The 26,171-nt window shown below is 45.4% G+C and overlaps 4 protein-coding genes across 9 annotated transcripts; 2 read left to right on the top strand and 2 right to left on the bottom strand.

The window, feature by feature from the left end:
- The first annotated feature begins 3,769 nt into the window (after window positions 1–3,769).
- On the top strand, window positions 3,770–10,086 carry LOC119285048 (protein NRT1/ PTR FAMILY 8.3-like). 4 transcript variants are annotated; one of them, XM_037564248.1, is made up of 8 exons: window positions 3,770–4,023; window positions 4,899–5,189; window positions 5,854–5,989; window positions 6,694–6,729; window positions 6,786–6,885; window positions 7,431–7,648; window positions 7,912–8,468; window positions 8,964–10,086. In XM_037564248.1, the coding sequence occupies exons 1-8, from the start codon at window positions 3,770–3,772 to the stop codon at window positions 9,781–9,783; spliced, it is 2,412 nt and encodes an 803-aa protein (XP_037420145.1). In that variant the 3' UTR covers window positions 9,784–10,086. The 4 variants fall into 4 exon arrangements, with proteins under 4 accessions (XP_037420145.1, XP_037420146.1, XP_037420148.1 ...); XM_037564249.1 differs by lacking the exons at window positions 3,770–4,023; window positions 4,899–5,189; window positions 5,854–5,989; window positions 6,694–6,729 and adding an exon at window positions 6,180–6,294; XM_037564251.1 differs by lacking the exons at window positions 3,770–4,023; window positions 4,899–5,189; window positions 5,854–5,989; window positions 6,694–6,729 and adding an exon at window positions 6,180–6,301.
- A 592-nt stretch (window positions 10,087–10,678) lies between these two features.
- LOC119285047 (protein NRT1/ PTR FAMILY 8.3-like) lies at window positions 10,679–14,162 on the top strand. Of its 3 annotated transcripts, XM_037564247.1 has the most exons (6): window positions 10,679–10,866; window positions 11,181–11,280; window positions 11,767–11,984; window positions 12,215–12,761; window positions 12,917–12,996; window positions 13,225–14,162. In XM_037564247.1, the coding sequence occupies exons 1-6, from the start codon at window positions 10,792–10,794 to the stop codon at window positions 14,026–14,028; spliced, it is 1,824 nt and encodes a 607-aa protein (XP_037420144.1). In that variant the 5' UTR covers window positions 10,679–10,791; the 3' UTR covers window positions 14,029–14,162. The 3 variants fall into 3 exon arrangements, with proteins under 3 accessions (XP_037420144.1, XP_037420143.1, XP_037420142.1); XM_037564246.1 differs by lacking the exon at window positions 12,917–12,996 and having other exon boundaries at window positions 10,690–10,866; window positions 12,215–12,771; window positions 13,212–14,162; XM_037564245.1 differs by lacking the exon at window positions 12,917–12,996 and having other exon boundaries at window positions 10,690–10,866; window positions 11,178–11,280; window positions 12,215–12,771; window positions 13,212–14,162.
- Window positions 14,163–14,400: 238 nt separating this feature from the next.
- On the bottom strand, window positions 14,401–17,609 carry LOC119283414 (pentatricopeptide repeat-containing protein At4g37170-like). Its single transcript, XM_037562973.1, has 2 exons — window positions 17,574–17,609; window positions 14,401–16,849 (listed from the first exon to the last, which is right to left on the bottom strand). Exons 1-2 carry the CDS (start codon window positions 17,607–17,609, stop codon window positions 14,858–14,860), a joined length of 2,028 nt encoding a protein of 675 aa, XP_037418870.1. The 3' UTR covers window positions 14,401–14,857.
- On the bottom strand, window positions 17,366–25,256 carry LOC119285046 (protein GID8 homolog). Its single transcript, XM_037564244.1, has 5 exons — window positions 24,829–25,256; window positions 24,632–24,738; window positions 20,911–21,042; window positions 20,608–20,764; window positions 17,366–17,761 (listed from the first exon to the last, which is right to left on the bottom strand). Exons 1-5 carry the CDS (start codon window positions 25,046–25,048, stop codon window positions 17,640–17,642), a joined length of 738 nt encoding a protein of 245 aa, XP_037420141.1. The 5' UTR covers window positions 25,049–25,256; the 3' UTR covers window positions 17,366–17,639.
- Window positions 25,257–26,171: the final 915 nt, after the last annotated feature.

The raw sequence follows: 26,171 nt of genomic DNA, 5'->3' as shown, positions 1-26,171 counted from the left end.
TGAAAAACGAATTAACTAAATAGCACTTTCCAAATAAAAATGGTAGCAGTTCTCGTGAGCGCTAAAGTTTCTGTTTTTTACAGCAAGTTCAACAAGACTTTCCCCAAGTCTTCCCAATGGTTCTACTTGGCACAAACACTAATTATTCACAAAAAACACAACCAAAACAGAGGCTAGATAATTTATTTATAACTAAACAGGAGCAAAAAGCAAGGAATAAAAATAAAATTGGGTTGCCTCCCAACAAGCGCTATCGTTTAACGCCCCTAGCTAGGCATAACAAGCAAGAATAGATCTAAGTATTGCCATCTTTGGTAGGCAATCCATAAGTGGCTCTCATGATAGATTCATATGGTAATTTTATTTTCTTTCTAGGGAAGTGTTCCATGCCCTTTTTTAATGGAAATTGAAATCTAATATTCCCTTCCTTCATATCAATAATTGCACCAACCGTTCTAAGGAAAGGTCTACCAAGAATAATAGGGCAAGAAGGATTGCAATCTATATCAAGAATGATAAAATCTACGGGCACATAATTCCTATTTGCAACAATAAGAACATCATTAATTATTCCAATAGGTTTCTTAATAGTTGAATCCGCAAGATGCAAGTTTAGAGAGCAATCATCAAAATCACAAAAATCTAGTAAATCACATAAAGTTTTAGGAATAGTAGAGACACTAGCACCCAAATCACACAAAGCATAAAACTTATAATTTTTAATTTTAATTTTAATAGTTGGTTCCCACTCATCAAGAAGTTTTCTAGGGATAGAAACTTCCAATTCAAGTTTTTCTTCTATACGCGTTGTTACCAAAATTGTTCCTACCAACAAAATTCACATCCATAGATTCATTATTATTCTCAATCAAAGTAGACAAGGGCACATCATTAGGATCAGAAGAAACACTCTTATTAGCAAATAATTTCATAAGTTCATCCATCTTTCCACTCAAAACATTAATTTCTTCTATCGCATGCACCTTTTTAGTAGATCTTTCAGTATGCCATTGAGAATAATTAACCATAATATTATCTAGAAGTTTAGTAGATTCTCCTAAAGTGATTTCCATAAAAGCGCCTCCCGCGGCCGAATCTAAAAGATTTCTAGAAGCAAAATTCAATCCGGCATAAAAAATTTGTATAATCATCCACAAATTCAAACCATGAGTAGGGCAATTACGTATCATTAATTTCATTCTCTCCCAAACATGTGCAACATGTTCATGATCAAGTTGTTTAAAATTCATAATATCATTTCTAAGAGAGATGATCTTAGCGGGAGGAAAATACTTAGGGATTGTGATGGGTACTTGCGCCAGAAATTCTTCTTGCTACCTCTTGAGCACTGCGTTGGATTTCCCCGAAGAGGAAGGGGTGATGCAGCAAAGTAGCGTAAGTATTTCTCTCAGTTTTTGAGAACCAAGGTATCAATCCAGTAGGATGCTATGCTCGAGTCCCTCGTACCTACAGAAAAACAATAGCTCAACGCAACCAACGCTCTTAGGGGTTGTCAATCCCCTCACGGTCACTTACGAAAGTGAGATCTGATAGAGATGATAAATAAATTTTTTTGGTATTTTTGGTATAGATATGCAAAGTAAATAAAGTAAAAGCAAAGTAAAAGCAAAGCAATATTAAAGTGATGGAGATTGATATGATGAGAAAGAGACCCGGGGGCCATAGGTTTCACTAGTGGCTTCTCTCAAGAGCATAAGTATTCTATGGTGGGTGAACAAATTACTGTTGAGCAATTGACAAAATTAAGCATAGTTATGAGAATATCTAGGTATGATCATGTATATAGGCATCACATCAGAGGCAAGTAGACCGAAACGATTCTGCATCTACTACTATTGCTCCTCTCATCGACCGCTATCCAGCATGCATCTAGAGTATTAAGTTAAAAACAGAGTGACGCCTTAAGCAAGATGACATGATGTAGAGGGATAGTTTCATGCAATATGATAAAAACCCCATCTTATTATCCTCGATGGCAACAATACAATACGTGCCTTGCTGCCCCTTCTGTCACTGGGAAAGGACACCGCAAGATTGAACCCAAAGCTAAGCACTTCTCCCATGGCAAGAACAACCAATCTAGTAGGCCAAACCAAATTGATAATTCGAAGAGACTTGCAAAGATAACCAATCATACATAAAAGAATTCAGAGAAGATTCAAATATTATTCATAGATAGACTTGATCATAAACCAACAATTCATCGGTCTCAACAAACACACCGTAAAAAGAAGATTACATCGAATAGATCTCTACGAGAGAGGGGGAGAACATTGTATTGAGATCCAAAAAGAGAGAAGAAGCCATCTAGCTACTAGCTATGGACCCGTAGGTCTGAAGTAAACTACTCACACTTCACCGGAGGGGCTTGGATGATGATGTAGAAGCCCTCCGTGATCGATGCCTCCTCCGGCGGAGCTCCGGAACAGGCCCCAAGATGGGATCTCGTGGATACAGAAAGTTGCGGCGGTGGAATTAGGTTTTTGGCTCCGTCCCCGATCGTTTGGGGGTACGTGGATATATATAGGAGGAAGAAGTACGTTGGTGGAGCTTCGAGGGGCCCACGAGGCAGGGGGCGCGCCCTAGGGGGGCGCGCCCCTACCCTCGTGAGCGCCTCGTGGCTTTCTTGATGGGGGGTCCAAGTCTCCTGGATCTTATCTGATGAGAAAATCACGTTTCCGAAGGTTTCATTCCGTTTGGACTCTGTTTGATATTCCTTTTCTTCGAAACCCTAAAACAGACAAAAAACAGCAATTCTGGGCTGGGCCTCCGGTTAATAGGTTAGTCCCAAAAATAATATAAAAGTGGAAAATAAAGCCCAGTAATGTCTAAAACAATAGATAATATAGCATGGAGCAATAAAAAATTATAGATACGTTGGAGACGTATCAACCGCTATCCAGCATGCATCTAGTGTATTATGTTCATGGGTAAACGTAGTAATGCAATAAGAATGATGACATGATGTAGACAAGATCTATTCATGTAGGAATATACCCAACTTTTTATCCTTATTAGCAACGATACATACGTGACTCGCTATCCCTTCTGTCACTGGGTGAGGACATCGCAAGATCGAACCAATCACAGAGCACCTCTTCTCATTGCAAGAAAAATCGATCTAGTAGTCCTAACTAAACCAAAGATTCAGAGAAGAAATACAAGGCTATAAATAATCATGCATATAAGAGACTAAAGAAAACTCAAATAACATTCATGGATATATATCTGATCATAAACTCAATCTTCATCGGATCCCAACAAACACACCGCAAAAAATCACTACATCAAGATCTCTAATAACAACGAGGAGAACATTGTATTGAGAATCAAAAAGAGAGAAGAAGCCAGCTAGCTACTGCCTACGGACCCGGAGGTCTATGATGAACTACCCACGCATCATCGGAGGAGCAACTATGAGGATGATGAACCCCTCCATAATCGTGTTCCCCTTCGGCAGAGTGTCGGAATAGGGCTCTAGATTGGATCTTGTGGTTCTAGAACTAGCGGCGGCTGGAATTGTGCTTCGTTGACTCCCCTAGGGTTTCTAGAATATTTGGATATTTATAGAGCTGAGAGGCAGTGGAGGAGACCCCCGTGGGCCCCACAACCCATTAGGGCGTGCCAGGGGCCTCTGCCTCGCCCTGGTGTGTTGTGGGCCCTATGGGCTTCCCCTCTGATGCTCCCTTGGCTTCCAAGTTGTCTTCTGGTCTTAAAAAATCCCCTTGGAGCAGGCAACATCCGGCAAATGAAGGACCGCATCATCGACTCGGTCGAGGGCCTGCACAAGGAGGCGCGGGGCTGGTTCATGTCTCGCCCGAAGGCAGAGGCGTCGAGGAGGGCGTTGATGTGGTACCGCGTGACCTATCACCCTGACCACCGGCGGCGGGAGAAGAAGCGGTTCTGGAGCTTCCCGTGGATCATCTGTGACGAGCTGCTGAACATCAAGGAGTCGAATGATGGCGATGGACTGCAGCACCGCCTGACTCGTCTGGCGGCCAAGTAAGTGGGCCTTGGCAAGAAGGCAGGCAAAGTGTTGGACGATTGCACTGTCGCTATGTACTATGAATTGTACAACTAATCTCCCCTTGCGTTGCCCTCTCGAGGGCGACTCGGGGGCGACCAACCCCCCGTCCGCCTCCTCCCCTTCTCGATTCCTGTCCTCGCCACCGTCGGAGACGGGCGCCGGGTCCCCCGCACGGACGCCGATGAGGGTGGCGGCGAGTCCCTCGGCCGCGACGCCGCTTGGGCTCGGGCCTAGGGTTTGAGGCGGCGGCCTCTACTAGTGAGGGCGGCGTCGCCCTGGCGGCGGGCGGCGCTCACCGGAGTTGAGGGTCGCGTCTACTCGGCCGCGCGGGCGGCGAGTTGGTGGTGGACACGGGCGTCGCGTGGAGGGATCCCCTGCTGCTCTCCTTCGCCAGATCTGAAGACGGCGCCCCCGTGCTGCTGCTTCCTCCTCATCGGTCCGGCCGGATCCGGTGGCGGACTGCGCGGATGTGGGGTTGGGAGCTCTGGATCTGAGTAATTTCTTGGCCGGCTGCGGCGGCCACGATGCCGGCGGCGCTCCAGGCGTTGTTTCCTTCTTGAAGACGGCTTCGAGATCCAGCTCCCTCTCCCTCGTCCTCCCCCTGCACTCGGGTGAAAACCCACAACTTTGGTTGGGCGGCGGCGGTGCCCGGCTCCGTCATCTTCTTGAAGGCGCCGCTTTGGGTCCGCGGGGAGGTGGGACGGCTGCAACGCATTCTTGGCGTTCCTAATGGCGGCGGTTCTCTTTAGTGGTGTCGCTTCGCCATGGCAGTCGGCTGGTCCGGCTCTCGTGGTGACTGTGGTGCTCAACTCTTCGCCGTGTCTTCCTGGGGTGCTCCCTTCCCGTTCAGAGAGGCTGGAGGTGGAGCGGCTTCATCTTGCACGGAGCATCGGTGGAGATGTCAAGTCATGCCTGACCGACAGGTGCTACGCCTTGTCATGCCTGGTCGGCAGGTACTACGCACGACAGATCTTCAAAGACTTCAAGCTGTGTCGGCTGGTGGTACTTGGCAGCATGGTGCTGAGGTGTATCAGTGGCGACCGCGACGTGCTCAGCTGTTTGCGCGCAGGGAGGAGGTGCTGTTGGGCGCCGTGGTGGCGTCGACGATAGCTGGACCAAGCAAGATTGATGCATCAGTACAGTTCTGAAGATGGAGTGGTGGCAGTTGGCGACGGCGGCCTCTGAGTGCACGCCGGACTGGTGAGACCCATACCCGGCAGGCGTCCTGGATGGGACCTCAGGTCTTAGATGTTAGGTTTTGCTGTGATGTCTGTTTGGTATTAGGCCCAGGCTTTCTGCGCCCCTTCATAAATTGGATAGAGTTGCTTAGACGGCGGCTTTAGGCTTACTGTTGTATTACTTTGTAAGGTTTTGTGAGAATAATTAATAAAGTGGCCGTATGCATCGTCCAGATGCAGAGGCCAAGGGTCATCCTCCTTTTTAAAAAAAAATGAATTGTACAACTATTACAATGCTGCCACTGCTTTGCATTAGTGGTAGACCTGTGCTTACTGGACAAATTGTAGATATGAGCAAATGATGCATTGGAAGACATTGACATGCCTCAGTTAGCAGGCACAAAGTAAAGAACCCGGTTTCATCAATCGATCAAATCAAATAGATTAAAGCATATAATAACAGTAGGCTTTCAGCATTCATGCATCAGATATACTCCCTCCCTTCCTAAATATAAGTCTTTGTAGAGATTTCACTATAGACCACGTGCGGATGTATCTAGATGCATTTTATAGTATAGATGCACTCATTTTGCTTCGTATGTGGTTCATAGTGGAATCTTTACAAAGACTTATATTTAGCAACGGAGGGAGTACTACTAATGCAAAGTTTGAGAGCGTACAAATATATCTATCACAATGCTACTGCTTTGCATTGGACAAACCTCGGTTATTTCTTCCAGTTAACACCTCAAAGTTTGAGACTGTACAAATGTACTCCCTTACAGAACAGGACAGAGATGGAGCAGCGGAAGGGGATGGCGTGCTGTAGCTGTACTACCTGACAGAGACATTCCAGTGTTCTACGCCCACTACGGTGATACATAAATAAATAAATAAATACAAGGGCCTGACAGCGAAAGACTACAATAAGCACTCACTTCTCCACCTCCGGTCAACCCAGCACAATACTTGTTGAATAGCTGATTCGGTCTCCGCGACGGAGCCCCCTCCATCTCCATGGACGCAGCACAAGAGACGAGATTGCTGCTCCAAGAGGATGGGGATCAGGCAAAGTGTACTGCTTTTTTCTTCTTCTTTTCTGAAATTCCACTGCACAAACTGCATACAACAGTTCATCCTAAGGCAGTTGTAGGCTTGTAGCTTGTAGAATTCAACTTTTCTTCTATGTATGTATCTGGTCGTCCCCTTCTTTTTGCTTGAGAGACTAAGAGTGAGCTGATCAATCCTTCCTCCTCTTGGGTTGGGTCCAAACTGAAACTGGAGACAGCAAGATGGGATTGGATGCTATCTCCTGACCTCTGGTTCATTGATGCTGAAAATTTGACTGATGCACAGTACTTTTTCGTATGCATAGTAGTAATATTTTACTCCTTAGTTGGAGTTAATGTTTCTCACAGGAATTTAGTACGAAATTGCTATATAATCCCTTCTATTTGTCCATGTTAGGTAAATCAAGGGATGCAGCTTGGTGCCCCTTTTTCAGTATGTCCTTAGGTGGTTAAGACTGAGTCTGAGTGCTGCTATTTCTTAATTAGCAGGATGCAAGTCTTTACACAGGTGATGGGTCCGTTGACATCAAAGGCCGTCCCGCAACAAGGTGCGACACAGGCAATTGGCGAGCATGCGTCTTCATCCTAGGTAATATATATACAGGGGTGTTCATACACGGTTTGGACTGTTTGATCCATTTCAGCTAGCACTGACCATAGTTGCAGTTTTACAAAAGTTTTGAAGAATAATCAAATTGAGTGCCAAATTGCTTCCTTATGTCGGCCTTTTACATGGTTTGCTAAAATCCATGTTGAATGACGTCTCACACAAATTTTGGCAAAGTAGTTGTTCACTGACGAAACTCCTTACTTTTTCATAACAAATAATTACTGCACCAGCGGGCTATTTTCCTTAGTATGCACATCCCCAATACATGTTCTTTTCTGGACGATTAAACATTTGAAGTATTTGGTGCTGCCTGTAAGTTAGTATAATAGCATGCCGGCTTCTAAAAATTTGAATTTTATCGGAATTAGAAGATCCTTTATTTAGAGATATATGGTACGAATCTGTTTTAGCTTGCCTAGCACACTATTAGCCATGTGGTACAAAGCATTTGGGGACTCTTGTGCATATTTTGTATATACAGCAATGAGCTTTGGCAAGTTCCAATGATACTAGTCTGGTGACAGGAAATGAGTGTTGTGAGCGTCTGGCCTACTATGGAATTGCAAAAAACCTAGTCACTTATCTCAAAGTAAAGCTTCATCAAGGCAATCTTGAAGCTGCAAGAAATGTTACCACTTGGCAAGGGACATGCTATCTCTCTCCCCTCATTGGGGCCATCCTAGCAGATTCTTATTGGGGAAAGTACTGGACTATTGCTGTTTTCTCATCAATTTATTTCATCGTAAGTACAAGATAAAGTTAACCAAACTTTTGTCTACCTCCTTTATTCCATAAGGCTCCATCCTGGCATAGAACAATGTTGCACATTCAACTTGGTAATTTCTGAGTAGTTTAACATTTGAAGCCAAAATATTTTTACTTTTAAGTAAATATAATGAACATGTCGGCCTTGTTATATACAGTTTGATTTTAGTGAACCATCGATCCGTGTATCTCAATGTCTTCGATCACCCATATTAATCATGTATTCCTTTTTCCCTGAAGGGCCTGGCTGTTTTAATGCTTTCAGCATCACTTCCAGCACTTCAACCACCTTCATGTTTAGGAACTGTTTGTCCAGAAGCAAGCTTACTTCAGAATGGCACATTTTTCCTAGGTCTCTATATGATTGCCCTAGGGACTGGAGGTATTAAACCATGTGTGTCATCCTTTGGGGCTGATCAATTTGATGACAGTGATCCAACAGAGAGAGTAAAGCAGGGTTCCTTCTTCAACTGGTTCTATTTCTGCATAAATATCGGTGCACTCGTATCAGGCACTGTTATTGTTTGGATACAAGATAACTCGGGTTGGGGAATAGGATTTGCCATTCCTACTGTATTTATGGCATTGGCTATTGCAAGCTTCTTTTCAGCTTCAGATATGTATAGATTTCAGAAACCTGGTGGGAGTCCACTCACAAGAGTGTGTCAGGTCGTTGTCTCAGCATTCCGTAAGTGGCATGTTGAATTGCCACATGACACTGCTCTTTTATATGAAGTTGATGGTCAAAATTCAGCAATAGAGGGAAGCAGAAAGCTGGAGCACACAAGTGAACTTGAGTAATTATCTTCCTTATGCTGCATCATTGCCTTACTTTTATGTCAATGTATTAATACAACAACAAAAGGTACTTGCGGTATTAATGAAGGCACTGAATTGCGACACAACCTTCAGTAAGACTTATTTTCGAAAAGGTCCTTCAGTAAGGTTTCAATTTGATGCTTGTGCAAACTAAATATATGCAATAAAAATGGTATGAGTAGAGCCAAGCAATCATACTATATGCATCACAGTAGTTCCCGCGTGGGTACTAGGTACATAATACAATAGAAGCAGAGTTATTACTGCTGGTATCAATAATGTGTGCAACACATGTTCATAAGTCCTTCCCGGATATTTTATTTACAAGTATAAAAATGTTAACGTTATATAACTAAGATTTCAGGATAGGGCTGGACTGTCACTTTTTTTATCCAGTGTATTATTTCTGTAGGCAACTCTTATCTTTGTTGTATAATGACTGTTATAACATTTCATCAATCTGTCTTGTATAGATTCCTTGACAAGGCTGCCATCATCTCATCTACTGATGCCAAGAGTGACCTCTTTACAAACCCATGGAGGCTATGCACAGTCACCCAAGTGGAAGAACTGAAGATCCTAGTAAGAATGTTCCCGGTCTGGGCAACTACTATCATATTCAATGCGGTGTACGCTCAGAACTCCTCCATGTTCCTAGAGCAGGGAATGGTTCTCGACAAGCGGGTCGGGTCTTTTAATGTTCCTCCTGCGTCCCTCTCGAGCTTTGACGTGATCAGTGTCATGATCTGGGTTCCACTTTATGACCGTGTTCTCATACCTATAGCCAGAAAGTTCACTGGAAGAGAAAAGGGTTTCTCGGAACTACAACGGATTGGCATTGGATTGGTGCTGTCCATTATTGCAATGGTGTCTGCAGCTTTTGTTGAGTTGAAGCGCTTGGAGATTGCCGCGTCTGAAGGTCTTATCCATGAGAAGGCTGTGGTTCCGATGAGCATTCTTTGGCAAATACCGCAGTATTTCTTTGTTGGTGCTGCCGAGGTTTTCACTAATATAGGTCAGCTTGAGTTCTTCTATGATCAGGCCCCAGATGCCATGAGGAGTTTATGTGCTGCATTTGCGCTCGTCACGGTCTCAGCGGGGAGCTATTTAAGCTCGTTCATACTGACCATGGTGTCGTATGTTACAACTCGAGGTGGAGATCCTGGATGGATCCCGGATAACCTGAATGAAGGCCATCTTGACCGGTTCTTCTGGTTGATTGCAGGGATCAGCTTTGTGAATTTGCTGGTTTACATCAGTTGTGCGATGAAATACAAATATAAGAATGTGTGATGGTTTCTCCAAAAAAATGTGTGATGGGCATACCTACTGTGGAATAAGTTCTTGTGATTTCAGATTCCATATTCATGGGAGCAGTTCATTGTATAGACCAAGACATCACATGAGCTGCCCTTCTCAGAAAGTCCTCAAGAAAAGGACTTCAATTCTTCTAGTGATGTATATTTTAGACAAATTATTACTTTGGTGAGTGTGTTTTGTATGAAGTTTGTAACACCAGAGTTATACAAAGACAATTTTGTACATGCACATTTAATACTTTCCTGTTCAAAAGCATCCTGTTATTCCTTAAAGCGACCCGTAAAGATTTGTTTTCTGAAATTTATGCGTTGCACATGCATGTAAGTGCTAACACTGCAACTGAGAAATCGAGAAGCTCTAGAACCAAAATCAAAGATATACTAGTACAGTATAAATTCTCTATTGCTGTTGCTTTACCATTTCTTGCAAACTCTCTGTAATATGGTAATACTAGAAAAGACACGTGCACACAATTTAATCTTTCAAAAGAGCAGATACATTGTGCAAAGGTAATAATAGCAGCTAGTACAAATTTGGAGGGCATTTCCCTAATAACAGCACGAGAAGGACAATCTCTCTGGGTTATCTTTTTATGCAAGGGCAATCTTTTCGGGTGAGCTACTGGCTTGGTTCATGACAAACACCAACGTACCAGGTTCAGGGCCAGGCCAGGCACCTCACTAAAAAAAGTCTAAAAAAACTAAAAAACAAAATATGTCTCAAAAAATTAAAAAAACTAAATGATTCTAAAAAATAGTCTAAAAAAACTAAAAAAATATCTAAACAAAAACTACTAGTAGCTCTAAGCTCTCTCACAGAAGAAAAAAAGTAGTAGCTCTAACCTCAAGCACTCGAGGAGTCAGGCAGGACTCGGAGGTCAAACCCAGCCCAAATAGGCAAATACAATACTGCCCTCCCTCTACCCAGTTTCCTGATTTGCTCCTGCCGATTCGATCTCCGCGACGGCGACCCGCCGTCTCCATGGACGCGGCAGAGGAGAGGAGACTGCTGGTCCAAGGGGACGGGGATCACGAGCCGCTCCTCCTTCCTTCCCAGGTAGTATAAAATCCACTGCTTTTTTCCTCTTCTTCTCTGAATTTTCGTTACGCAGAGCCACAGGAAGACCACAGCTTCATCCTAGCCAGTTCTATCCTGCTGGTCACCCACCCTCTTCTTTTCTCTGGAATGAGAGGAGAGCAAGTTGACAAATCCTCCACCCTCCTGGGTTCAAACTGAAACCGGAGACAGGCTGACGCGCGGCACTGCCCAGCAGTGATACTACTATCTGTACATGTTGGAGAAATTATGGGATGCAACCCGGTATGTCCTTGGGTGGTCTGGTCTGAGTGCTGCCATTTCTTGATTAGCAGGATGCAAGTGTTTACACAGGGGATGGATCCGTCGATATCAAAGGCCGTCCTGCGACGAGGCGCGCCACGGGCAACTGGCGAGCCTGCTTCTTCATCCTAGGTACGTAATTGGGTGACACAATATAGGAGCCTCTGTACACGGTTTGTGCTGGTTCATCCAATTCGGCTGGCACTGGCTGGCCATAGCTGCATTCTTGCAAAAAGTTTTGCAGAAAAAAATCAAATTGAGTGCCAAATTGTGCTTCTCTGTGCCAAATTGAGTGCCATATCGCGCCAAATTTTGCTCAAGAGCTCCTTGCAGTCTCATAGCAGATCATTACTGTAGTGGTGAGCTATTTTGCTTAGTTAGCACATCCCTCAATCCATTTTTAATGAATGGTTAAACATTTGACCTATTGGGTACTGCTTGTTAGTAATAATAGTATGCCAGTTTATATCTTGCAGCTTCAAGAAGCCTTTATTTAGAGCTAAATGGTACCAGACAATTTTAACTAGCCTAAAAACTATTGATCATATGGCATAAAACATTTTTGAGGCTTTTGTGCATGATGTTTGGCAATTTCCAATGATGCTAGTCTGGTGACAGGAACTGAGTGTTGTGAGCGTCTGGCCTACTATGGAATTGCAACAAACCTAGTTACTTATCTGAAAATAAAGCTTCATCAAGGCAATCTTGAAGCTGCAAGAAATGTTATCACTTGGCAAGGGACATGCTATCTGACTACCCTCGTTGGAGCCATCCTAGCAGATTCTTATTGGGGAAAGTACTGGACTATTGCTGTTTTCTCATCGATTTATTTCATTGTAAGTATAAGATAAAGCAACCCAAACTTTTCTCTTCTTCCTTTGTTCCATAATGCTCCATCCTGGTATATGAATCCATGTACTTGAATCAAAAGATCTTTTACTTTTGAACAACTATAATGAGCATGTGGGTTTTGTTATATTCAGGTTTATTCTAATGATCCATCTATCCGTCCATCTCAATATCTTCAATCATCCATTTTAATCATGTGTCGCCCTTTTTGCTGAAGGGTCTGGCTGGTTTAACGATTTCAGCATCACTTCCAGCACTTCAACCACCTTCATGTTTAGGATCTGTCTGTCCAGAACCAAGCCTACTTCAGAATGGCACATTTTTCCTGGGTCTCTATATGATTGCCCTAGGAACTGGAGGCATTAAACCTTGTGTGTCATCCTTTGGAGCGGATCAATTTGATGACAGTGATCCGACAGAGAGAGTAAAGCAGGGTTCCTTCTTCAACTGGTTCTATTTCTGCATAAATGTCGGTGCACTCTTATCAGGCACTGTTATTGTTTGGATACAAGATAACTCAGGTTGGGGAATAGGATTTGCCATTCCTACTGTATTTATGGCATTGGCTATTGCAAGCTTCTTTTCAGCCTCAAATATGTACAGATTTCAGAAACCCGGTGGGAGTCCAATTACAAGAGTGTGCCAGGTTGTTGTCGCAGCATTCCGTAAGTGGCATATCGAGTTGCCACTCGATGCATCTCTTCTGTATGAGGTTGATAGTCAAAATTCAGCAATAGAGGGAAGCCGGAAGCTGGAGCACACAAGTGAACTTGAGTAATGATCCTTATCCTGCATCTTTGCTTTACTTTTAGTGTCATCTGTCGATGTATTTATGAAACAACACAGGTTACTTACACTACCAATGTAGACACTGAAGTATGACACAACCTTTAGTAAGGTTTCAATTTGAGGTTTGCAGAAAATGAATACCTAAATGCAACAAAAGGAATATGGATAGGAGGCGTCCATGCCAAAATGTATGGCCTTAGTTCATGGTGGGTACTGGGTACATAATACAATAGGAGTATAATGAGTGCTACTGGTGTGGTAGGGCTCAATCTGATATAACTTCAGGATAAGGATGGACTATTGCTTTTCAATGTGATACTTGTCTTTCTCCCGGTGTATTACTTTTGTAGGTAGATTTCGTGTTAGTGCAAAACTACTTTGCTGTATGACTGTTAAAAAATTCAATCGATTTCCCTTTTGTACAGATTCCTTGACAAGGCTGCCATCATCTCATCTACTGATGCCAAGAGTGACTTTTCTGCAAACCCATGGAGGCTATGCACTGTCACCCAAGTGGAAGAACTGAAGATCCTTGTAAGAATGTTCCCGGTTTGGGCTACTACTATCATATTCAGCGCGGTATTTGCTCAGAGCTCCGTATTCGTGGAGCAGGGAATGGTTCTTGACAAACGGGTTGGATCTTTCGATATTCCTCCGGCATCCCTGTTTACTTTCAACGGAATCAGTGTCATGATCTGGATTGCAATTTATGACCGCGTCCTCATACCCATAGCTAGAAAGTTCACTGGAAGGGAAAAGGGTTTCTCTGAGCTACAGCGAATGGGCATTGGATTAGCCCTGTCCATTGCGACAATGGTATCTGCAGCTCTTGTTGAGTTGAAGCGCTTAGAGATTGCCAGGACTGAGGGTCTCATCCATGAGAATGTTGCTGTTCCAATGAGCATTCTTTGGCAAATACCACAGTATTGCTTTGCTGGTGCTGCCGAGGTTTTCACCGCTATAGGTCAAGTCGAGTTCTTCTACAGTCAGGCCCCAGATGCCATGAGGAGCTTATGTGCTGCATTAGCACTTGTTACGGTCACGGTGGGAAGCTATTTAAGCTCAATCATATTGACCTTGGTGTCATACCTTACAACTCAAGGAGGAGATGCAGGATGGATCCCGGATAATTTGAACGAAGGCCATCTTGACCGGTTCTTTTGGTTGATGGCAGGGATCAGCTTTGTAAATTTGCTGGTTTACATTGGTTGCGCAATGAGATACAAATATAAGAATTCGTGATGGTTATAGTTACTGTAAAAATCAGCTTTCTGCACTTTCAGATTCCATATTCATGGAGGCAATGCATTGTATAGACTAAACTGAGAGCTACCCTCCTCAGCAAGTTTTCAAGAAAAGACTTACAATTGGGTTTCTCTTGCAATTCTTCTAGTGATTTTTTTATACTTTGGTGGTTCGGTTTTGTATGAAATGAGTACCATGAGAGTTATACCTTTCAAAGCATCACGTTATTCACTGATGTACTGATAATTGTGGGTAGCGTGCTCGTGTAAGAGGGAAACTTTGCATATCGGAAATTTAGAGCATCCACAATTCTGAAATTAAACCCAACTTTATGAAGTATAATTTCCTTCTGATTTGCCAAACAAAGACAGGGTTATTGTTGGTTGATCATTTCTAGCAAACCAGTTGTACAAAATGCTCATCTTTACAAGATATGTTATAATACAAGAAAGCAAACATGTACGTATATAACTTAGCCTTTGAACAGAGCAGAAAAATTGTCCAAGGTATCGGAGCTACAAACTTTGGAGGCCATTTTCCTAATAGCAGCTTCATAAGGAGTCTTGGAGCCTGGATTGCAATAACCTCATGTGACACCAGAAGTCTCATGAGCCTAGGAGGTAAACCTGCCTCCTAGGAGGATGTAAATTCCCTCTCTTTCCAATGCTATGAAACGTAAAGGCCATTTGGGTTTTCTCGAAAAAATAACCTCATGTGACACCAGCTGCTAAATCAATAGATGATGCACATCGACTTTAGCCATGAAAAAATGGATAATAGTTGCCCATATATCAGAAGTCAAACCTACCCACATATGCAGCATAGATTACCAATAGTCTCTGCAAGAACAAACCCCGTTCTTGAAGTGATGAAATATATTCGAGTCCCTTACGATGATCTCTCTCTGAGCAATCTGCGATATGAGCTTAATAGCAGTGTGACAGTCCCCACATATCCGCAGATTCTTGAAAACCTTGATAGGGGAACCCTCAGGAGTGGCAATGATCCCAAATGCAACAGCAAGTCGTTCGCTGTGGTAGCCAATGTCATGCTCCTTCTGCTCATCTTCAACATCATGGAGAACAAATCCGGTGTCCGCTACATACCCTTCTTCCCTCATTTTCCCATAAAGCTTTTTCAGAAGGGCATAGATTTCTTCAGTTCGAGGATGTGACTTATCACCGACCAGAAATACGTGCACCCTTCTTCCAACTTCAATCCAACTTGACGCCGGCATTTTCGTTATGCCCTTTGCATCCATGATCTTTCTTACACCCTCAACTTCATCAAACAGACCGACCGATGCATAAGTATTAGCTAGAGTAACATAGGTCGCAGGATTTTCAGGTTCTATTTCGAACAATGCTTCCGCTGCCCGCCTAGCTAAGCGGACATTCTTGTGAATCCTGCAGCCACCAAGCAAGGATGCCCACAGGAACTTGTTAGGCTTGACAGCCATCTTGTTGATCATCTCCTCTGCCCGTTCAAACTGACCTGATCGGCTGAGTAGATCGATCACGCAAGCATAATGATCAGCGGTGTGTGCAATGCCATACGTATCCTTTATCAAATGGAAGACCTCCAGACCTTTGTCGACCAGACCAGCATGAGCACAAGCAGAGAGAACACCAACGAACGTGACATGATCAGGCCTAATTCCTGACCTCAAGAACATGTCGAAGTAGCGAAACGCCTCCTCTGGCTGACCATTCTGCGCATAGCCAGAGATCATTGCCGTCCACGACACCAGGTCTGCCTTTGGCATCCCCTCGAATACAAGCACCACACTGGCCATGTCCCCGCACTTGGAGTACATGTGCAGGAGCGCGCTCTCTGCAAAGCACGAGTCGCCGACGCTGCTCTTTGACATTCGGCCATGCACCTGCCTCCCGAGGCTCTCGACGGCAAGCTCTGCGCAAGCACGCAGAACCCCCGCGTACGTGAACTCATTCGGTCGAACACCTCTGGCTCTCAGCATCTGGAGGAACAGCCTGAATCCTTCCCCGGCGCGCCCGGCGTCAAAGTACCTCTCCACCATCGCCGTCCAGGAGACGACGTCCCGGACCAGCATCCCATCGAACACCCTCCTGGCATCGTCCAACCGGCCGCACTTGGCGTACATGTCCACCAGCGCGCTCCACATGACGGCATCGCCCGCGCCGATCCCTCTCCTGGCCACGTGGCAGTGCAGCTCCCTGCCCGCGCGGGCGCACCGGGCGGCGGTGGCGGCAGCGAGCGCGCTGGACGCGGTGAACTGGTTGTCGGCGTCGGCGCTCCCGGGCTCCCCCTGCATCCGGCGGTAGAGCGCGAGCGCGTCGAGGGGCCGGCCGTGGCGGGAGTAGGCGGAGACGATGGCGGACCAGGAGAAGTGGTCCCTGTGGGGCATTCGGTCGAACAGCGCGCGCGCGGAGGCGAGGTGGCGCGGCGAGCGGCAGAGCGCGGCGACGAGGGTGTTGTAGGAGCAGCGGTCGGGGCTCGGGGCGGAGGAGAGGAGGGCGAGGGCGTCGGGGAGGGAGGCGGCGTTGGAGGAGAGGAGGTGGAGGAGGCGGTTGGAGAGCAGCGTGGAGGGCGGGAGCGAGGCGGCGGCCGCGGCGAGCGCGCGCGCGGCCGGGGCGTGGGCGGCGTCGGCGCGGAGCAGCGGGAGGAGGCGGTCGATGGCGTCGTGGAGCTGCGACGCGGTGGTGACCGAGAAGGTCGGGGGCTTGGTCCTCATGGATGAGTAGTGGCAATGGCGTCGGCATGCATGGTGGCGGCAGCGAGACTGCACTGCAGTTGCGTCTAGCTCTCCGTAGAGGACGGCAGTGAGGATCGCAGCGCCCTACCAACTGTCCAAAACTTGTTTCAAATATACCCAAATGATAAATGATAAGAGTCACAAGTGTGGCACAGCGCCCTACGAACTATCCAAAACTTGTTTCAAATATACCCAAATGATAAGGATCACAAGTATGGCACAAGTGACGTTTTTAGAATTAAAATTGTCATAAAAAACCAAAAAAACTAAAACTTGCCATTCAAAACCAAAAGTTGCCGTGCTTCAACTAAAGTTGTCATCCTCAGGTAACTAAACTTGTCATAAAAAAACGTGGTCAAAATTTCTTCATGCCACACGTGTTGCACTTATCAGGGTCCTTCAAATAAGATACTCCCTCGGTTTGAAAATGTGCGACGTCTGACTTTCAACGGTTTTTGGTACAGATTCGAATATTAGTATGATTTTTCACTTATGGTATTCCTATGAAACCAGTAAAATTAATAACACTAGCATTCTTCTGTACAGTAGGCAAGCTGAACTTGATGCCTTGCTTTGCATCATTCCAGCAGAACACATGAATGGTGTGCAACACATTATCGCCAATAATTCAACAACACATAGTTTGTAAACAACAATCAAATGCAACATTTATCTCTGTTTTCAAAAAAAAATGACAAGAACAACCTATACGACAGGAGAGAGCAGGATTATCTATCTGGTTTTTTTTTTTTTGCATTAAGCTAGAACATTGATGAAACGAACAACAGACCTACGACAGATAGTGTACATGCAGACATGGCTGCTGCTGGTGCCTAAGCTCCATAGTCAACACTCCAACACTTTGGACAGCAGCTCATATTGCTGGATCTTCCAGTGCGGCGGTGGATAAGTTGTTGATTCGAGGATATGCCGCCTTTTCGTTCAGCTGGTTTTGAGTCCAAATCAACATCTTCAACAGACTGGGGAGCTTTGGATCTGTTATATGCAACAAACATAAGGATCAAGGACTTTCGATTGAAGCAAGTTTGAAAGAGCAGACACAAAAGGCAAAACTTTCATTCTGTTAACCTTGAAATTCATGTTTTTTTCAATGGCACATTCTCAAAATGATTATCAAGCAGCAGCCCTATGCAATAATTTGACTCATGCTTATCAGTATTTCTTACTTATATCACCAATCACATATGATCAGCTTAAGCGTTACCAGTATTGAGCATGGCCATGTCTGCTTATATTTATATGTAGTTATGTGACATTCTGGCAAAATTCAGTATTAGCTTTGCTTTGAGGTACAAAATGAGAATAAATGCATCATGTTTCTATCCATTGTTCTAGATAGGGTATACACTTGTGTCATGTGGGGGCGTACGTATAGGAGACGTACAACCAGAGAGAGGAGGCCAGCGGACAGGGGGTGTCCAAATTAGTATCAATTAGTATCAGGTTTGGAAACGGAAGGGTTTTTTGTCCCAAAGAAGGTTTTCCCTACTGTTCCTAAAACAAGTAGGAGTCTGTTTCTATTTCTACTAGGAGTCGTCATGTAACTTGACTATTTATATTGCCTCCCTGTGGAGGAACGAATCAAGCAAGAAAAAACACAACTTGGTTACCCTGCGCCTTGTGCGCCTCTCCTCTTCCCTGCCACGGGGCGACGAGGCTTCAAGCCTCGTCCTCCCGTAGAGCACAGCTACAACCTACGATCAACTCCCAACGCTCCTAATTCCCAAGCATCTGACAATTTGGCATCTGACGGCTGTGCAACATTACAAGCATTACTATGATGGCAAGCATCGGGAACTTTCGTTTGAGGTCGGCGAATGGGCTTGGTTGCGTTTGCAGCGCCGTCCAGCAGCGTTCCTTGGATCTGCTGCCAAGGGAAAGCTCGCACCTAAGTACTTTGGTCCCTACAAAGTCCTCGCCAAAATTGATTCCGTTGCCTACCGTTTGGAGCTTCCACCCTGCGCCCGCATCCATGATGTTTTCCATGTGGGTGTTCTGAAGAAATACCAAGGCCCTCCTCCAGATGCTCCACCGGTGCTGCCAGCCATCTTCCAAGGCCGTGTTCAGCCAACACCTACCAAGGCGCTGCGTGCACGACTGTTCAGGGGTATGCAACAGGTTCTCATCCATTGGGAGGGCCAACCGGCGTCTGATGCTTCATGGGAGGATGTTCCAGCCTTCAAAGAACGCTATCCAAGCTTCCAGCTCGAGGACGAGCTGTTTCAGAATGGAGGGGGAGATGTCATGTGGGGGCGTACGTATAGGAGACGTACAACCAGAGAGAGGAGGCCAGCGGACAGGGGGTGTCCAAATTAGTATCAATTAGTATCAGGGAAACAGCCTCTTACAGAAATGTAGGGAAAGGCTGCGTACTATAGACCCAAAGTGGTCGGACCCTTCCCCGGACCCTGCGCAAGCAGGAGCTACATGCACTGGGCTGCCCTTTTTAGTATCAGGTTTGGAAACGGAAGGGTTTTTTGTCCCAAAGAAGGTTTTCCCTACTGTTCCTAAAACAAGTAGGAGTCTGTTTCTATTTCTACTAGGAGTCGTCATGTAACTTGACTATTTATATTGCCTCCCTGTGGAGGAACGAATCAAGCAAGAAAAATCACAACTTGGTTACCCTGCGCCTTGTGCGCCTCTCCTCTTCCCTGCCACGGGGCGACGAGGCTTCAAGCCTCGTCCTCCCGTAGAGCACAGCTACAACCTACGATCAACTCCCAACTCTCCTAATTCCCAAGCATCTGACAATTTGGCATCTGACGGCTGTGCAACATTACAAGCATTACTATGATGGCAAGCATCGGGAACTTTCGTTTGAGGTCGGCGAATGGGCTTGGTTGCGTTTGCAGCGCCGTCCAGCAGCGTTCCTTGGATCTGCTGCCAAGGGAAAGCTCGCACCTAAGTACTTTGGTCCCTACAAAGTCCTCGCCAAAATTGATTCCGTTGCCTACCGTTTGGAGCTTCCACCCCGCGCCCGCATCCATGATGTTTTCCATGTGGGTGTTCTGAAGAAATACCAAGGCCCTCCTCCAGATGCTCCACCGGTGCTGCCAGCCATCTTCCAAGGCCGTGTTCAGCCAACACCTACCAAGGCGCTGTGTGCACGACTGTTCAGGGGTATGCAACAGGTTCTCATCCATTGGGAGGGCCAACCGGCGTCTGATGCTTCATGGAAGGATGTTCCAGCCTTCAAAGAACGCTATCCAAGCTTCCAGCTCGAGGACGAGCTGTTTCAGAATGGAGGGGGAGATGTCATGTGGGGGCGTACGTATAGGAGACGTACAACCAGAGAGAGGAGGCCAGCGGACAGGGGGTGTCCAAATTAGTATCAATTAGTATCAGGTTTGGAAACGGAAGGGTTTTTTGTCCCAAAGAAGGTTTTCCCTACTGTTCCTAAAACAAGTAGGAGTCTGTTTCTATTTCTACTAGGAGCCGTCATGTAACTTGACTATTTATATTGCCTCCCTGTGGAGGAACGAATCAAGCAAGAAAAAACGCAACTTGGTTACCCTGCGCCTTGTGCGCCTCTCCTCTTCCCTGCCACGGGGCGACGAGGCTTCAAGCCTCGTCCTCCCGTAGAGCACAGCTACAACCTACGATCAACTCCCAACGCTCCTAATTCCCAAGCATCTGACAATTTGTTAGTTTCAGATTCTTTTACCAAAAGGCAGCATATTCTAAAATAAGATATTTGATATCAGTTGTTCATATGTCACATGGATGCAGGTACACCTCAGTCTCACTAAATCATGAAATAGACAAACGGATAAATATTAGGCATCACAAGTACACAACATTCACATCCTCATGCTACTGACCTTTCTCGTGACTTTGGCTTGTGAGAATGGCAGCGTTAACTTCACTTGCCGTCTTTAAGCGTTGAGAAACGTCCAACAGTTCACCATATGGGCAATTTTTTACATCTTCAAAAACCAACAGTGCTACAGTTTTCTCTATTTCCTCCAGAAAGGTTTGCTGCAACATTTCAATAACGAAAAATAATGTCACGACATGGTCTTAATATCAGTGGTATTGCCAAGAAATATTAGTGCGTAGTGATTAATATAGATTGGTTTGAACTCTTGAGTCCTAACTAAAGTAATAGAGACACTACAACTCACATTTTCTTCGCCTCTTGGTGCAAGTTCTTCTTGAGCAAACTCCAAAGCTTCATTTATCTTCCCCGCACGAATCAACTCTATTAATTTTTGCTGCTGGAGATGGAAGTATAATTCGGGATTTGTATCCAGAATCTGCATATCAAAATTGAAACCAGGACAAGAAGTCAAAATCTAATTAAGGCAAGCTTTATAGAGTAATCACTTCAAAATATACACATGGGTGCGGCCACACCCAATTGTGAAAAATGCACAATAAAAACCCTACACCGCCAGAGCTCCGCAAGGCGCTGAAATCCATGGCGCTTTTGGTGCCGTGGATGATCTGGAAGCATAGGAACGCGTGCGTTTTTGACCATGTGAGCCCATCGCTCAATGAGCTTGTCGACAGGATCAAGGACGAGGCCCGATGTTGGGCAAAGGCCGGGGCTCAAGGGCTCAGGGTCGTTTTGCCATCATCCTGGGATGTCCACTGATCATCTGACAACTGTGTAAACCTGCCTCCTAGGAGGATGTAAATTCCCTTTCTTTCCAATGCAATGAAACGCAAAGGCCATTTGGGTTTTCTCAAAAAAAAACCTACACCGGTTTTATATTACCACAGAACTTCCCTTAGAAGTATACACAAGATAGCATCCTATTGGATAAAAAAAACAGAGCAGGAGTGGTCTTCTAGCTACCAACCAAAGATTTAATTTCTGGTACAAAAGAGCTAACTTCTAATGAGAAAAACAAACATGGTTCAAAGAGAAACCTCATAACTCACACATTATTGGGTTAACACTCTGCTCCACTGTACTACAGGGTATTTATGAGAAGATGAGAAATCAGCTGCCACCTCATCAATCACCAGCATTGGGTTAAACAATGGTGAACCCAAAGTTTACAACTAATCAATGCCATGCCATATGCTAGTCTGATTGCAATTGTTCTGCTTAAAGTACCAGGTTCTAAGCTTTGCTCTAGCCTACGACATGATTGTAGCTAACACCCCCTTTAGAAAGAGAGAATCACATCTGGTGACTTTTAGTAGTGGCCAACACTCTAGCCAGATTGATTTCATCCTCTCGAGAAGAGAAAATAGGCGTGTGTGCCTAGACTGTAAGGTGATACCTGGAGAGAGTGTTGTACCCCAGCATAAGTTGGTGGTTGCTGACTTCCGCTTTCGGATTCGTGTCCAGCGGGATAAGCGCGCCAAAGTCGCTAGAACGAAGTGGTGGAAGCTCAAGGGGGGGGTGGGGGGGTAGCTCAGGCGTTCAAGGAGAGGGTCATTAAGGAGGGCCCTTGGGAGGAAGGAGGGGATGCGGACAATGTGTGGATGAAGATGGCGACTTGCATTCGTAAGGTGGCCTCGGAGGAGTTTGGAGTGTCCAGGGGAAGGAGAAGCGAAGATAAGGATACTCGGTGGTGGAATGATGATGTCCACAAGGCGATTAAAGAGAAGAAAGATTGCTTCAGACGCCTATACTTGGATAGAGTGCAGACAACATAGAGAAGTACAAGATGGCAAAGAAGGCCGCAAAGCGAGCTGTTAGTGAAGCAAGGGGTCGGGCATATGAGGACCTCTACAACGGTTAGGCACGAAGGAAGGCGAAAGGGACATCTATAAGATGGCCAAGATCCGAGAGAGGAAGACGAGGGATATTGGCCAAGTCAAATGCATCAAGGACGAAGCAGGCCAACTCTTGGTGAAGGACGAGGAGATTAAGCATAGATGGCGGGAGTATTTTGACAAGTTGTTCAATGGGGAGAATGAGAGTTCTACCATTGAACTGGACGACTCCTTTGATGAGACCAGCATGCGTTTTGTGCGGCGAATCCAGGAGTCTGAGGTCAAGGAGGCTTTAAAAAGGATGACAGGAGGCAAGGCGATGGGCCCTGATTGTATCCCCATTGAGGTGTGGAAAGGTCTTGGGGACATAGCGATACTATGGCTAACCAAGCTTTTCAACCTCATTTTTCGGGCAAACAAGATGCCAGAAGAATGGAGACGGAGTATATTAGTACCAATCTTCAAGAACAAGGAGGATGTTCAGAGTTGTACTAATTACCGTGGAATTAAGCTGATGAGCCATACAATGAAGCTATGGGAGAGAGTCATTGGGCACCTCTTAAGAAGAATGACAAGCGTGACCAAAAATCAGTTTGGTTTCATGCCTGGGAGGTCGACCATGGAAGCCATTTTCTTGGTACGACAACTTATGGAGAGATATAGGGAGCAAAAGAAGGACTTGCATATGGTGTTCATTGACTTGGAGAAGGCCTATGATAAGATACCGCAGAATGTCATGTGGTGGGCCTTGGAGAAACACAAAGTCCTAGCAAAGTACATTACTCTCATAAGGACATGTACGATAATGTTGTGACAAGTGTTCGAACAAATGATGTTGACACTGATGACTTCCCGATTAAGATAGGACTGCATCAGGGGTCGGCTTTGAGCCCTTATCTTTTTGCATTGGTGATGGATGAGGTCACAAGGGATATACAAGGAGATATCCCATGGTGTATGCTCTTTGCGGATGATATGGTGCTAGTTGACGATAGTCGGACGGGGGTAAATAGGAAGTTAGAGTTATGGAGACAAACCTTGGAATTGAAAGGGTTTAGGCTTAGTAGAACTAAAACCAAGTACATGATGTGCGGTTTCAGTACTAGTAGGTGTGAGGAGGAGGAGGTTAGCCTTAATGGCCAGATGGTACCTCGGAAGGACACCTTTTGATATTTGGGGTCAATGTTGCAGGAGGATGGGGGTATTGATGAAGATGTCAACTATCGAATCAAAGCCGGATGGATGAAGTGGCGCCAAGCTTTTGGCATTCTCTGTGGCAAGAGAGTGCCACAAAAGCTAAAAGGCAACTTCTACAGGACAGCGGTTCGACCCACAATGTTGGCGCTGAGTGTTAGCCGACTAAAAGGCGACATGTTTAACAGTTAGGTGTGGCTGAGATGTGTATGTTGAGATGGATGTGTGGCCACACGAGGAAGGATCGAGTCCGGAATGATGATATACGAGATAGAGTTGGGGTAGCACCAATTGAAGAGAAGCTTGTCCAACATCGTCTGAGATGGTTTGGGCATATTCAGCGCAGGCCTCCAGAAGCTCCAGTGCATAGCGGACGGCTAAAACGTGCGGAAAGTGTCAAGAGGGGGCGGGGTAGACCGAATTTGACATGGGAGGAGTCCGTTAAGAGAGACCTGAAGGATTGGAGTATCACCAAAGAGCTAGCTATGGACAGGGGTGCGTGGAAGCTTGATATCCATGTGCCAGAGCCATGAGTTGGTTGCGAGATCTTGTGGGTTTCACCTCTAGCCTACCCCGACTTGTTTGGGACTAAAGGCTTTGTTGTTGTTGTTGTTGTTAAAGTACCAGGTTCTAAGTTCCAACCATGAAACTGGCATACAGTTTTAGGGTTATATGAGAAAATTGTGCAATCCGTTCAGTTGGAAGCTCCCTTCTCTTCTTTGTACAATTAGTTGTATCCAAAAATCCAAACAAAGACTGGTAATCTGAAGAGCAATAAGTTTCTAGTTCAAAATATATTAGTTAATTCAAATTGCCTGGCATATTTCCATATTGTTCGCATTGTCAGCTACCACAAGGTCCTCATATATACAGCGAAATATCAGGACAGCAGGACCATTATCGTCCTCATCCATCCTAACTTTCCTGACAGTCCAATTTCCAAATCCAAACTAAAATTGCGAGGCGACAGAACCGAACCGTGGGGTTAAGATCGTTGATCTTCTCGATTGCCTCCTGGACATTCCCTGACTGAACCGCCTTTTTCACCTCCATCCGATCCGTGATGGTGGCCAGGTCGATGTCCGCTGCAAACAAAACCGCAGAAACGCCGATTCAGTGTCCACATACCCCGAGCATCACGAGAGATGAATGATTCTCGACTCGTGGGACGGTACGTTGGGTGCCGGACTCGACGCGGAACTTGTCGGCGGCGTCGACGAAGCCCTCGGTGACGAGGAAGTTCATGACGAGGCGGTTCATGTCCTCCTTGCGGATCTTGACGTCGCGGAGCTTGCGCTCCCACTCGTCGCGCGTCACCACCTTCTTGGAGGTCGCCATGGAGGCGGGGGAGTCGATGGAGTCCAGGTCGCGCAGGACGATGCGGGAGAGGAACATCAGATGCGGGGCTGAGGGCGGGAACGGGGTGCTGTCCGCGCCGGTCACGCCTTCGCCATCCGCCAGCGGCCTCGACGGGGGGTGGCTCAGGGGGGCTAGGGTTTCGCGGCGGAGAGGCTGGTGGATTGGAAGACCTGGGGAAGCAGAAGAGTGTGGTCGAGGTCGAGGTCGGGGCCGGTGGAACCAGGGATGGGAGCTGTGGGGAGAGTAGTTCTTTGTTTTCTTAAGCAACCTAGCGAATTTCCTAAAAAAGAGAATTCTCCAGGGTAGCAACCAAACACAAGCCAGGCACTTTTCAGGCACGCTCCAGGCCAGGCATTTTTCAACGAGGACACAATCCAAACACACAATAACCGTCAATATATAAAGGGAAAGGGGAAATGTACTCCTCCTTCGGATTATTTAGCGTATAAGCTTTTGGCATGGAAATTAAGTCATGCTAAATCACCAAGCCAGCCCACCGAAGCACCGTCGAAGCACGGATGAAGGACGTCAGCTTATTAAGCATGGCAAACCAAACATTTTTTATGGCAAATTGAGTGTAATCCGCCTAAAAAACGTCTGATTTTTCATGCTTAAAAATGCTCGCGACACATAATTTGTCATAAAAAAACATTTTGTTTGCCATGCTCAAAAGTCTAACGTCAGTTTTTTAGCATTTCCAAATATATATATGGTCACTGTTTTATTAGAACTAAACATATCCTTGTTGGTTTCATCTATTTCAACACACATGTTCACGAATTAGAAAAAATAATCCTACCACTATTTCGGTTAAGAAATCCCTTGGTTAGGAAAAACCCTTAACCTCACAGGAAGGAGAATGTACCACTGTTTCGGTTCTCAATAGACATCGTGTACTTTAGCATAGGCCATCGACAGATTTCAGCCGCAAGATCTTCATACATGTACCTTAACATCGGCCATCCATTTGATCTTTCTAACAAATGGACCCTCACAACCGTTTATATCATTACATATTGCAAAAGAATATTCATTTCTTAAGTGAAAGCACCATTCTCATGAAGTACAAAGTTTTTGCAAGGGAAAAAAGCATAGTAAGAAAGTTTAAATCCATTGTAGAAATATATTTTTATTGATCAACTGATCCATCATGGAAAAC

Source organism: Triticum dicoccoides, chromosome 4A (genome assembly GCF_002162155.2).
Source record: "Triticum dicoccoides isolate Atlit2015 ecotype Zavitan chromosome 4A, WEW_v2.0, whole genome shotgun sequence".
NCBI classification, from domain to species: domain Eukaryota; kingdom Viridiplantae; phylum Streptophyta; class Magnoliopsida; order Poales; family Poaceae; genus Triticum; species Triticum dicoccoides.
This window is presented reverse-complemented; position numbering and strand designations above follow the sequence as displayed.

Coding starts and splice junctions, on each gene's coding strand:
- LOC119285046 (XM_037564244.1), bottom strand. CDS start 25,048: ATGTTCCTCTCCCGCATCGTCCTGCGCGACCTGGACTCCATCGACTCC. Junction 24,739..24,828: donor CGTCGAGTCCGGCACCCAAC/GTACCGTCCCAC, acceptor TTTTGTTTGCAG/CGGACATCGACCTGGCCACC. Junction 17,762..20,607: donor AAGCCAAAGTCACGAGAAAG/GTCAGTAGCATG, acceptor TGCATATAACAG/ATCCAAAGCTCCCCAGTCTG.
- LOC119283414 (XM_037562973.1), bottom strand. CDS start 17,609: ATGGAGCTTAGGCACCAGCAGCAGCCATGTCTGCAT. Junction 16,850..17,573: donor AGCAGCAGCCATGTCTGCAT/GTACACTATCTG, acceptor GACAGTTGGTAG/GGCGCTGCGATCCTCACTGC.
- LOC119285047 (XM_037564247.1), top strand. CDS start 10,792: ATGGACGCGGCAGAGGAGAGGAGACTGCTGGTCCAAGGGGACGGGGAT. Junction 10,867..11,180: donor CGCTCCTCCTTCCTTCCCAG/GTAGTATAAAAT, acceptor CTTGATTAGCAG/GATGCAAGTGTTTACACAGG. Junction 11,985..12,214: donor TCTCATCGATTTATTTCATT/GTAAGTATAAGA, acceptor TTTTTGCTGAAG/GGTCTGGCTGGTTTAACGAT.
- LOC119285048 (XM_037564248.1), top strand. CDS start 3,770: ATGAAGGACCGCATCATCGACTCGGTCGAGGGCCTGCACAAGGAGGCG. Junction 6,886..7,430: donor AGCATGCGTCTTCATCCTAG/GTAATATATATA, acceptor GTCTGGTGACAG/GAAATGAGTGTTGTGAGCGT. Junction 7,649..7,911: donor TCTCATCAATTTATTTCATC/GTAAGTACAAGA, acceptor TTTTCCCTGAAG/GGCCTGGCTGTTTTAATGCT.